Source organism: Danio rerio, chromosome 23 (assembly GCF_052040795.2).
Source record: "Danio rerio strain M-AB ecotype USA chromosome 23, GRCz13ab, whole genome shotgun sequence".
Lineage (NCBI taxonomy): Eukaryota > Metazoa > Chordata > Actinopteri > Cypriniformes > Danionidae > Danio > Danio rerio.
The window spans coordinates 23,211,857-23,224,625 of record NC_141043.1 but is presented as its reverse complement, the minus strand read 5'-3'; the positions used below and the strand labels follow the sequence as shown (position 1 = coordinate 23,224,625).

General features: G+C 37.6%; 1 protein-coding gene and 1 long non-coding RNA gene across 9 annotated transcripts in view; one reads left to right on the top strand and one right to left on the bottom strand.

Moving 5' to 3' along the window:
- usp19 (ubiquitin specific peptidase 19) overlaps positions 1 to 12,769 on the top strand; it is a 32,418-nt gene that overhangs the window by 12,869 nt on the left and 6,780 nt on the right. For 3 of the 8 annotated variants that reach the window (XR_015523422.1, XM_087306902.1, XM_087306900.1), the window contains exons 10-25: positions 1,461 to 1,678; positions 2,125 to 2,317; positions 2,399 to 2,532; positions 2,620 to 2,778; positions 3,299 to 3,409; positions 3,921 to 4,031; positions 4,119 to 4,220; positions 5,431 to 5,571; positions 5,675 to 5,793; positions 5,889 to 6,032; positions 6,628 to 6,947; positions 7,027 to 7,140; positions 10,098 to 10,314; positions 10,396 to 10,548; positions 11,921 to 12,087; positions 12,170 to 12,345. Coding sequence is in view for 5 of the 8 variants with exons in the window: in XM_087306902.1 (XP_087163028.1) it covers positions 1,461 to 1,678; positions 2,125 to 2,317; positions 2,399 to 2,532; positions 2,620 to 2,778; positions 3,299 to 3,409; positions 3,921 to 4,031; positions 4,119 to 4,220; positions 5,431 to 5,571; positions 5,675 to 5,793; positions 5,889 to 6,032; positions 6,628 to 6,947; positions 7,027 to 7,140; positions 10,098 to 10,314; positions 10,396 to 10,548; positions 11,921 to 12,087; positions 12,170 to 12,345 (2,579 nt within the window). In the remaining 3 variants the exon portion in view is untranslated. Of the gene's footprint in view, positions 1 to 774; positions 1,679 to 2,124; positions 2,318 to 2,398; positions 2,533 to 2,619; positions 2,779 to 3,298; positions 3,410 to 3,920; positions 4,032 to 4,118; positions 4,221 to 5,430; positions 5,572 to 5,674; positions 5,794 to 5,888; positions 6,033 to 6,627; positions 6,948 to 7,026; positions 7,640 to 9,319; positions 10,315 to 10,395; positions 10,549 to 11,920; positions 12,088 to 12,169; positions 12,346 to 12,769 lie in introns of those variants that run through there. The other 5 variants (XR_015523421.1, XM_087306901.1, XM_087306899.1 and 2 more) reach the window with 3 other exon arrangements.
- LOC147831284 (uncharacterized) lies at positions 1,502 to 4,273 on the bottom strand. Its single transcript, XR_015523479.1, has 2 exons — positions 3,080 to 4,273; positions 1,502 to 2,971 (listed from the first exon to the last, which is right to left on the bottom strand). It is a non-coding gene; the product is annotated as an uncharacterized LOC147831284 (long non-coding RNA).

The following is a 12,769-nucleotide window of genomic DNA, read 5'->3' as shown; positions in this document are numbered from 1 at the left end:
TTAGTCGCACCCACCAATTATGAGCACCGTTACTACAAGTTTTATACAAACATATTGATTGTATTTGAAATCAACACTAATCAAACTAACATGCAAAAAAAAAATCATATATAACGTTATATGCAAGCGTGAGGAAAATATGTCTCAACAAAATCCCGTTATCACAAGAAAATAGATTTTTATAACATAACTGAGTAACCAAAGCATACACGGAGCGCTCACCGGCCCTGCACGCACTGCTTGAATTAATGTGTTAACGGTATAACTAGTAAGATGAGGCATTATTTGTAACTGTAGATGCCATGGTTTCTAAAACAAAATCTGTCAAGTGTTATGTTATCTTCATCCTCATCTTCAGCGCTTTACAATTTTTCGCGTTAGTAGCTCTCTGTCATCCGAAGCCAGAAGGCGCTGAGTGATTGACAGCTGATATTAACCAATCATTCGCGTTCAGTGCTAGAGCAGTGGTGGCCCAATAAGAAGAGCGCGAAGGGGGGGCAAGCATTACGGACTTGGATTTGTTTACTGCAGTAAGTCGACATGACAACTGTTTTAAACCATTCCTGAGCGCTGCGTTTCAAGTGCAGACAAAGAGCTTAGAGATGCATCCTGCGTGAATGTCTCCCGAATCCGCGCATGTGCTGAACATTTTGCAGTAAAAATTGGTCGCACACTATAATTTTAAACACTCGCAGAAATGCTCCCAAATATATTTCAATGTCGCATAGATAAAATTTCGGGCGCATATGCGACCAAAATGGTCGCAATTTCGAGCCCTGTAAGTGTATTATAACAGTACAATCTTTTCTGTAAACGTAGTAGTGCTGTGTGTTATTTGTTTAACACTTTAAGGTGACATCTTGACATGTTTCTACAATTATACTTTATAGAATAAAGATCTATGGTTCTGCATACAATGACTTTATCTTGCTGGTGTTTATAGCCGTTTCACTTCAGGAAGCTTTAATGCCGCTCTCTAGGTCTATTGGAGACATTCATAAATATTCCTAGCAAATCTAATAAATGCAAATCTAATACATGCTTGTATTACATAAACGTGATTTTGACTTGTAATACTGCGCTAACGAGATTTTTCATTGAAATAAAGCCATAGGTAATTGGTAGATCTGTGTAAAAGGCCTGCCGCCACAGCTGAAAAAAAAATCCTAGAGGAAACATTGTATGCTATTTGTTAAGATCACATTAACTAGTAAAAATGCTTATTTAGGTCAAGATGTAGAGTCTCAAAGTAACATGCTATGATTGACAACCACACATACACAGCAGAACATTAGATTGATTTATGATGAAGCCGCACAGACACTCTACCCATATAGAGTGTAATTCTGCAAATATTATTCTAATTTTAAGGTCATCAAATGCATTGAATTGTCAGTAAAAGCATATAATATAACTTTAAGCTGCTAACCACAAGCTCTGTTGTCCTGTTTAAGGTGCAGTGGGGGGCGCCAAGGTTGCTGTGGCCTCCAGCCCTTCTACACTTGAAAAGAGTCAGCCAGGAAGCAGCCAGCATGCACTTCCTGCAAAAGAAGAACCACGGGTTGGAGAGGAGAAACCCAAACCCCCTAGAGCCCCAGAGGACTCTGGTTTGGATGCTGTGTCCCCACGCTCAGTTTCCGAACATGTGTCCCTCAAACAAGAACCTGCTGTTGCCACGGTAATAATGCATGCATCGTCTGTTTGTCACATATCTTGAGCCAATACTGTTCTCAGTACTGTCCACTTGTAAAGTTTTAGATGTATGCAAAACTATATAGGAAGTGTCTGGTGCATATTGAGAAGAAAGAGTGTTTCCCACAGGTGGTTTGTCCAGCCCACTCACCTGCGTGAATAAATAGCCATTTATGACCACTGTTTAGTCATATCACATAATAAAGCAAATCTTTACTACAATCTCTGGACTTGCTACAGATAGCAACTGGTGTCTTCTGAGATTAGACCCGAGTATAAACATTACATTCATGATTTTTTTAGTAGTATCTCAGCACAATGTGAGCGTAAATGTACAGTTTACTGTTCTCTTATGGCATCTGATAGAGCATTTGCACCCAGAAACTGAAGTGAATAGGTTCTTATTAGGCTTCCTATGCCAACTGTCCACAGCCCAAACCCACCTGCATGGTGCAGCCCATGACCCACACTCCTCCGGTAGGCAATGAGAGATCAGAAGAGGTGGAGGAGAAAAAAGTATGTCACCCTGGCTTCACTGGACTGGTCAATCTGGGAAACACTTGCTTTATGAACAGTGTGATCCAGTCCCTCTCCAACACACGGGAGCTCAGGGATTATTTCCATGGTCAGTTACATTTTCTACAGAATATTACATTTTTTCATATGCCTATGTGTCTTAAGTTTATTAAGACGTGTGTGTTTTCAGATCGAGGTTTTGAGTCAGAGATTAATTGTAATAACCCATTGGGCACGGGTGGACGGCTGGCCATTGGCTTTGCTGTTCTGCTACGGGCGCTGTGGAAGGGCACTCATCATGCTTTTCAACCCTCCAAATTAAAGGTATTTTTAGATTCTTCTCCTATACTGCATCTTTAAGTTATGTTAATTACACATTATAAATGGTTGTTTCTTCATTTCTCTTTCTAGGCTATCGTTGCCAGTAAAGCCAGTCAGTTTACAGGTTATGCGCAGCATGATGCTCAGGAGTTTATGGCTTTTTTGCTGGATGGTCTTCATGAAGACCTGAACCGCATCCAAAACAAACCATACACCGAGACTGTGGACTCAGACGGCCGTCAGGATGAAGTGAGCTTTTAAAAACAATTCTACATAACATTACATAAGCAAAAAAATATGTAAATCACTTGATTTTTTTTAATTGTATACATTTTTTGGTAACACTTATACAATTGGGGAGTAAGTTTATATTAGTTAATGTTAGTTAATGTATTTATTAAAATAAACAAACGATGAACAATGACATCTTTGTTCATGTTAGCTGATAAAGTTGTTCATTGTTAGTTCATGTTAACTTATTGCATTAACTAATGTTAAAAAGCTTGAATATGGATAGTAAATTTTGAACTATGATTAATAAATCCTGTACAAGTATTGTTCATTATTTTTGATATTAATAAATGCATTAACATTATCCAAGGAAACCCTATTGTAAAGTGAATAATTAAATATTTTGCATTCAGTTACAAACAACTATGATATTCTTTAATTTTTTTATTATTATTAAGCAAAATCAGCTCTATGTTGTGAATTCCTTTTTTCATGATAATAAATCTGCTGAAAGTTGTTTTTGTTTGTGTTTTGGTAGGTTGTTGCAGAAGAGGCATGGCAGAGGCATAAAATGAGAAACGATTCCTTCATTGTTGACCTCTTTCAAGGCCAGTACAAGTCAAAGCTGGTGTGTCCAATGTGCTCCAAGGTATTTCATGTCAAAATGAGCTACAGTATGATTCTAATTCAGATTCCCATTCAGATATTTGTAGTCTTTTGCGCTCATTGAGGCTACTATGATTTTAAAAAATGCTTATGAATGTTGCAGAAATGCTCATGAATGTTGCAACAATTTTGTTGAATAATGTTGATATTTTTGAAAGAATTATGCATTTCCTTTCAGTATGATTAATGGTAAAGAAAACAGTTAATTTGAAATGGAAATGTTTTGGCAAAATGTAAAAATGTCTTCATTAAAGAATAAAATCAACAATAAAATATTTCTGTCAGAAAGTATATATTAAGCAATGACCCCAAACTTTAAAACAGTTCTAATTTAAAAAGTTTTAAAAACTGTCTACACTTTCCATGCTTGGACCCACTTTAAATCATTTACTTTGTAAAAGAATCATTCCTTTTTTAAAATGTTTGGGAGATAATTACGATTTTCACTCTCTTAGAAGTAAGCATATTAATTTATATATCTTTTCTTTTTTCAGGTTTCCATAACCTTTGATCCATTCTTGTACTTGCCAGTCCCTCTACCTCAGAAGCAGAAGGTGCTGACTGTTTTCTATTTTGCTAAAGAGCCTCACAAGAAACCAGTCAAGGTAAAAACAACTTTCTGTAGTGCCCAAGAAAGCTTTATTTGCATGGACATTCTTGTTTGTTAATGATGAATATTTTTGGTTGTGTAGTTCTTGGTTAGTGTGAGTAAAGAGAGCTCAAGCACGGCTGAAGTACTGGAGTCAATATCTCGCAGCGTGAGGATCAAACCAGAGAACCTGAGGCTGACAGAGGTATGATGATACTGCTCTGAGTGGGGTTCTGTTCTGACTTATATTTGCCATATAAAAGAAAAGGAAAAATGTGGACCTGCTACTACACCAATATCATTGTCTGTACAAGTTGTACTTCTGCTGTTTAACATCAAAAGGTGGTGGAACTGTGGTGGAGGAATGAAAAATAATTAAATATGCATATATTATTGATATTTGATATTGTGAAGCATCTATTTTATGACATTAACTGTCTTGATGCACTATAAAACAAAAAAGTTGACACCCATTGTCATTGACAAATTATCAGTACATGATCTGTCAACCAAACAGTGCCAAAATTAAGCCAATGTAGAGCAGCTAAAATATATTATCACTTGTGTAATGCATTTTCAACATTTAGGGTTAAAGTTCATAATAAAATGTTTATAGTGTATGACTTTGTATTTTTTTCATGTTTATTTTTCTGTTCTAAAACCTTGTTTTTTGAACATTTGTTTGAAATGTTAAACTTAAAAAAAAAGTGTAATTTCATTTCAATAAAATACGCAATGCAATAGAATACTTTTTCCCGTAACATTAAAGGGATAGTTCATTCAAAAATTTTATATTTACTCACCCTCGAGTGTTTCCAAACCTTTATGAGTAAAATTTTTCTGTTGAGCACAAAAGAAGATATTTTTAAAGATGTTAAGGTGGTCGCACACCGGATGTGCCATGCAGCGTTATGCAGTTTAAAATTCTAAACATAGATTTCTATCAGGGTATGCACACCGGAGCCGCAAGTCTACAGCTTTCTGCAGCACCCAGCTACTACTCAGGACAGTTTATATTTCTGCCGCGTCATAGAGCCATTTGCATAGCTTCATATGAAATAACATTTGAATGCATGCCTTACTTCCATATGAGTGGCACATCCGGTGTGCAGCCTCCTTTAAAATCATGTAACCATTGACGTCCATACTGGGAAAAACAAATACTTAGGAAATAATTATGGTCAGAGTTTTCAAACAATTTTCAGAATAAAAATTGCAAACAAGTTTGTGGCAGGTGAAGGCTTGGTAAACAATGCTTGAATTTTCTGTTTTGGGTGAACTATCCCTTTAAGTATTGCCTTTAGAATTAGAGTATGATCAAATTTTTTTGGCAGCCATATTTACAGTGCTTTAGTTGTGTGTCATTGAAAAGTTCTATACTCTCTAATTTATGTTTTGTTGTTTTTTCCCCTCAGGTTGTGAAGGGCAGGTTCCACAGAATCTTCTCACCGTCTCAATCTTTAGACACGGTCTCGTCCAGTGACCTGCTCTTCTGCTTTGAGATGCTGTCAAAAGATCTCATCAAAGAGAGAGTGGTGTTGCTGAAGGTCCAGCAGGTACGCCATTTACACCGCTCTTACTTTCTTCCCTTAACTATTGCCGATTTTTGTTAGCATTTGCCTTTTTTCTTGCTATAATCATGTGTTTTTTTATCTTCAGAGACCTCAGATTCCTAGCATACCAATCACAAAGTGCGCTGGTTGTCTGAAGCCTCCTGCCTCTGACGATGAGAAGCTGAAGCGCTGCACACGCTGTTATCGTGTCGGCTACTGCAATCAGTGAGTTGTGTGTTGTTCTGGCTTTGACATCACACATAAGATTTAGAGATTTTGCCTTTGGCGTAGTTGGTAGTAAGAATTTTTTCTGATTACAGGACCTGCCAGAAGAACCACTGGCCTTCTCACAAGACTATGTGTCGGTCTAATGTGGAAAACATTGGACAGCCATTTTTAATCAGCGTGCCTGAGTCTAGACTTTCTTACACTCGCCTCACACAGCTTCTAGAAGGCTACTCTAGGTATAATTACAGCTATATTCAGATTTGTTTACCTATCTATGTAATTCAGTCAGGATTAGATGAAGATATAATTAAAACACTGATAAAATTTTAGTATTTATTTATTTATTGCTTTATCTGTCAGTCTATTTGTATGTCATTTATTTATTTTTTAAATAAATAGATTGTAAGGTTTTATATACATTTTATACATTGTATGCATTTTTGTGCCAATTTTGTGTAGGTTTTTTATTTAGAAAGCATATATTTTTATTATTATCCTATCATAATCATTTTATAAGCTATTTTTAAAAGTATTTTTATAACATCTTTGTTTTAATAGTGTTATAAGCTACTTTTTATTTATTTAATAACAATTTTAATCAGTTTTATATTATATATACTCATTCATGTAGGATTGTCCTATAGAAGTATGTATTTAACTTTTTTACTGTAATTTTGTAGAATATGATGTAATTTTACTTTTTTTTTTTTTTTTGTAGCCTTGAATATTTTGTGTGGATTAATTTTAGGTCTTTAACCTATGGTGACCTAAAAAAATCATTTAAAAGCTATGAAGTAGTAGCCCTGTTTGAGTCTTGAGTTCTGTGTGCAGGTACTCTGTCAATGTGTTCCAGCCACCTTTCCAGTCAGGTCGGACGTCCCCTGAGTCCAGTCTGTCCCGTGTTGACCTGACTTCCATGGCGAGCAGCGTCCCAGAGTGTCAAGAGAAGGACCTGCCATCAGCAGGTGACCCAGAAAACCCAGCAGAGCAGGATGAATCTGTCACAGCCTCACAAACGGAGAGTGCAGCAGATGGAGGAGACACTCTCTCCACACATACCACTGACTCTGGTTGCTGTGAGCTCGCCTCCAGCTCCCATGATTCTCTGCTGGAGAAAGAAACGTCATGTGAAAAGGCTGTTAAACCAGAAGGTTAGTTGGTCTAAGGCTCTTCACTCAGGTCTTTGTTGTTGTGTGGTGTTATAGTTCATCATTGTTTGTTTATTGGCAGCTGTAGTAACTGGGTATCAACAGCCTTCTGAGTCGGCGAGTGGAGGTGCATCTCAATTTTACATCACTATTCTGGACTCGAGCCAAAAGGAAGACAAAAAACTTGAAGAGAAAGGTCAGTCAGAGGTTTTGTTTTGTTTTGTAAAATGTTTGGGGTTAGTGCCTGAACTGATACTATATGGAAAAATATATATTTAAAGGGCACCTATGATACCAAATAAAATTTTGGAAGCTGTTTAGACAGAACTGTGTGTAAAAAGTCTCTTTTTTTTATTTATTGTTTTATTTCCTTACGTTAAAATAGGATTTAGTTCTTAGAGATTTTTGAGGACCTCCACTATGGGATGCAGGAGTATGTTTTTTTTCCACCTACCAAACTAATTGACAGGAGTGTATTAACATGTCTATGTAGTAGCACATACAAACATGTCCACAGGACAGGATTTTCAAAAAAATCTGGGATTAAAAGATCTGTTCAACTCTCTATGATCAGCTGCACCCCAAGAATGAATTTTAAACAGTTTTAAAACCGTTAATGTAAAACGTAAAAACGTAATGTTTAATACAAAAACGCACAGTTTTAGTACAACTATATTCAAGGATATAAACAAGGGGTCCGTTCTTCGTACGTGGATTACTCAGTTAGCTGGATTTGGATATTGACGATTTGACATGATCCAGGATCGTTTCGTTCTTCAAAGCTGATCCGAGAATTGATGTCATGGCAACATTTCTGCTAGGTCAAACCTGATCGGGAGCAGGTTCAATTCATATAAACAGGATTAGATCGGCTCAGTTCAAGCAAAGATAATACAGAAAGTATGTTCTGAATTCTGATATTTTCTTACAGTAGTAGTTATATAGACTTGGGAAAATGGTACATATTTTTTAACTATATATATAAAGTTATAGTCATTAATAAAATAAATAAAGTTATACATATTAATAAAACGTAGGCTATACAATCTGCACTCTCGAAATGAAAGTACAAAGACTGCCACCTGGTGCAAAGAGAAAACTTATTGATATTAACTTTTTAGATCGCTTTAGTACAAATTGTGTATAATAGAAATGCACAATATGTGACTTTTTTTAAAGCAATAATACATTTATGCAGTCATAAACATGTTTTGTTAATATGCCAGTGATTTGAATGTAATGTAATGTAATGTAAATGTAATGTAATGTAATGTGTATTTATATAGCGCATTTATTGTGTATGGCCATACACCCAAAGCGCTTCACAATCATGAGGGGGGGTCTCTCCACACCACCACCAGTGTGCAGCATCCACTTGGATGATGCGACGGCTGCCACAGGACAACGGCGCCAGTGCGCTCACCACACACCAGCTATTGGTGGAGTGGAGGGACAGTGATAGAGCCAATTCGGTGGAGAGGGGATGATTGTAAGGGCCGATAGAGGGACTTTGGCCAGGACACCGGGGTTACACCCCTGCTCTTTCACGAGAAGTGCCTTGGGATTTTTAATGACCACAGAGAGTCAGGACCTCGGTTTAACGTCTCATCCGAAAGACGGCGCCCACTGACAGTGTAGTGTCCCCTTCACTTTTACTGGGGCATTAGGACTCACACAGACCACAGGTTGAGCGCCCCCTGCTGGCCTCACTAACACCACTTCCAACAGCAACCTAGTGTTCCCTAGTGGTCTCCCATCCAGGTACTGACCAGGCTCAGCCCTGCTTAGCTTCAGTGAGTAACCGGTCTTGGGCTGCAGGGTGACATTTGAAGCTTCACAAAAGTTGCAGACGCCTTTACCAATACGAAAATGCTTTTGTAAACAACCAGTTATTCTTTACACCGATTAAAAAACGGCTACAATAATAAAGAAAATCTTTTCTAAATGTAGAACTAAATACACTGATTTGCATTGAAATACAAGATGAATACTCTTGTCTTGACAAATGAAAGTGTAAAGCCTGCAGCTCACAACAAATGTGGAAAGTTCTTGCGTGTCATATTTAACAAGCCGTTTACTGCTAATTTGATGTAATTTTGCTCACATGGATAATTGAATATTAATCAGATGATGTCATTACGCTGCTGTGCCGTCAGCCAATCGTTGCATTGCTGATCATGATTTCGAGGATCGATAGATCTGTCCTTCATAACACACGCAGCGATCTCAGATCAGTTCATCCAGACATTCTAATCTGATTCGCGAACTTGTTTGAAGAACCAAATTAGCGAGAGATCAGTTATCAAGATTAAAAGATCCAGGATCTGCCAAATAATCTTAGATCATTTAAGCGAGGTACGAAGAACGGACCCCAGGTTATACAAGGATATAAACAAGGATACAAACACACAACAGGAGTCCTGGTTTGTGGATGTTACATCCTTTTTGTACAGTAGCATAATGGATGTCCACATTTGCTGCAAGTAGACGTGCAAAAACAGTGCACGTTAAACGTGTGTATTTGTGTGTACGTGTGTTTGTAACAGCATTTATGTAACTCATCGTTGCTAAAATGCTTGAATAAACTCCCTAACAAAAACATTAAATAAGCTTATTTCACTGACTGCTGTTTATCTGATGTGACGCACGCATGTGGGATGAGTGGGTGGGGAGATCCTGCTTATTTGCATTTAAAGGAACAGTCAACAAAAAACGACTACAATGTCCTCTAACCTCAAAATTCTGAAGCAAAAAGCAGATTTTACTCTCTACAAGCAGGTTGAACTTCTCAATAGCTATAAAATAATGTTTCCAGGGTTACTTCCCCTAAATAAAGCAGTGCTGCACTTTCAAACAGAACTTTAATATGTATCATTCAGGGATGAGAAGAAAAGAAAATACCACATTAGCTCTTCTGAAGGAAGTCATTTTCTTGAGGAATTTGTTCATAAAAACTGCTATGCCAGTTGTATTGTGATTTGTTTGGCATTTATTGTCATTTGAACCACCACATATTTTAAACTATTTTTAAGTTTTAGGCATCAAATTCAATCATTTCTGCTCCAAAGTTTGTGTTCTGATTCTGCCTTATTGGCTCTGGGTTTCAGTACCAAACCTTATTGTGTGTTTTTACCATCTTTTTGTCTCCTGCAGGTGACGCGGTACTGGAGCTGCCTGATGAGTGCACACTAGAGCTGGTGTGGAAGAACAACGAGCGGCAGAAGGAATATGTGCTGGTGCGCTCTAAAGATCTGGAGTTTGATGAGGACCCGGGCTCTGCTACCGAGACCTCCAGGGCAGGACACTTCACCTTAGAGCAGTGCCTCAACCTCTTTACCAAACCTGAGGTCCTAGCCCCTGAGGAGGCATGGTATGAACACGCACTCAGAGTGCCCATAGAAAGTGTTCAAATAAAACTGTATGTGTGGTCATATTTATTTTTCTTATTCAGGTACTGTCCTAAGTGTCAGCAGCACAGAGAGGCCTCTAAACAGCTCCTACTTTGGCGTCTTCCGAATGTACTCATCATCCAGCTCAAGCGCTTCTCATTTAGGAGTTTCATATGGAGGGACAAGATTAATGACATGGTCGATTTTCCAGTCAGGTATACTGAAAGTTACTCAAAGTTTCGTAGACTTTCACTTGCACTGGTGTTTGAATGCTTAAATTTTCCCTTTCACAATTAAGTATCTACTATTCACGACAGAAATAACATTGTACTTAGAAAAGTGAACTGTCTTATTTATCAATATGGCAACTTGATTTTGCGTTAGATTCAGCGATGGCATACGCACGAAAAATTAGGGGGTCTGTTAAAAGGTCTAATATAATATAATACTTTTTTTTTCTATAATGTATTTTTATGACATTGTTTCACGTGTTTAACCTATTATTATGGTTAGGCTATTTTTCACTGCCATTTAATTCCTTTCCCACTTACCACCTGTTAATCAAATGCAGTCACCAGTCTGTACCTGTTCAAACACAGTCAGTGCTTGTGTCTTGTCTACTCAGTGCTTACCCAGTCCCTCTTTAATTTTGCATCTTAAAATTTAGATTTACAGTGGCGTTTTTCAAAATGTCCAGCAATATTTGTGTCAGTTCTTGTTTTGCTGTGAAAATATAGACATTATAGTTCTTATAACTTTTTTGACAATTGGTCTTTGTAATTTATATAAAGAAATCACTGAGAGAAACAAAGAGTGAAAGCATTTACCTCTTAACCATTTGAAGCCTACTAAATCCTATTTGATACATAAATGGCTCTTAAAATCTAGCAATAGTAAAAGCATGTTAAAATGTAAAACTAATTGTGAATTATACATCAAATGTAGCTTTATTCAGATAGGCTTTGCCCGAATGAGTGTTGTGATAAAGTCACATGATACATAGTCACTGACCTAAGGAGAAGTGCAGTGTTGTGCCATGTCTATGAAAACTCAAGATATAGCACACCAGATTTGCACTTTCAATTCGTGAATATAATGTTATTTAATATATAACAATGCATATGGCACAGCAGAAATCTTACCGGTGTCCTGGCTGGTCAAAATCCGCATCAGGTAAAAAATGACAAGCTCCTCTACATGTTGTGCCATTTACTTGATTTTGGATTAAATTCAGTAATCTCAGAATGGCTGACTGGTTTTCTATTCATTATAGGTTATGGTAATTCGGCTTTCAAGTCAGTGAAACAAACCGAAAAGCCAGAGAATTTGATATTTGGCTTAGAGTCGAAATCCCAAATTTAGCTGCTTTATGCCTGTCATGTAAATATGTTTCTTAAACTTACACTGAATAATTCATTCAAATGATCTATTTTTCAAAGTTATACGGGATAATGTCAGCTCACACATCATTAAAACACCATTGCAATATTATCATAGTCACTCCCTAGTTTTGTGTGTTCTATAATTTGAATTAACCACCTAATAATGTTATAATGTTTAACCTGTTTAATTTCCTTTTCTTATTAGAAACTTGGACTTGAGTAAGTTTTGTATTGGTCATAAGGGTGACATCCAGCAGCCGCCAATCTATGATCTGTACGCTGTCATCAACCATTATGGTGGAATGATTGGAGGACACTACACAGCCTATGCTCGCCTTCCCAGCGACAAGAACAGCCAGCTTAGTGATGTTGGTACGTCTGAGCTCTTCTGAATTCAAAACATCTCATTGGCTGTCATGTAATGCCTATTTCTGCATGTCTTCTGCTATTTCAGGCTGGCGTTTGTTTGATGACAGCACAGTCACGACGGTGGAGGAAAGTCAGGTGGTGACGCGTTACGCCTATGTGCTGTTCTATCGACGCAGGAACTCTCCAGTGGAAAGGCCGTCTCACCTGCTGGGACCCCTTGGCGCTGAATCGTCTGCTGCCACAGGTGGTGCTGCCAGTCAGGTGAGCTCAGCACCTTCTTATGTCACCGCAACCCAGTGGAAAAACCGTTTCATCTTAGTCGTGCTGCTATGTGCTTGCTCATTAATACTGCAAGGGATTGGGTAACATTCCTGGTGGATGCTCAACACTGACAGTAGGGTGTTTCTCCATCATTCATTTTTTAATGAGGTCTCACTCAGACAACATCAGCTGATTATAGTCTATCAGCTTTGGGAGATTACTTTCTCTTGGATGTTCTGGAGCTTATCTTGAGTTGTGACTAATAGATGATTCTCAAAGCATTGAGCATTGATTGAGTCGATTTGATCACTTTTTTGTTTGTTGGGTTAATTTTTTTTTACTCATGATTTTGTGGCTCTCAAAAGGTAAAAATATACAGCACATTGATCTCATTATGAACAGTGTCAAAACGTGCGTAAACAAT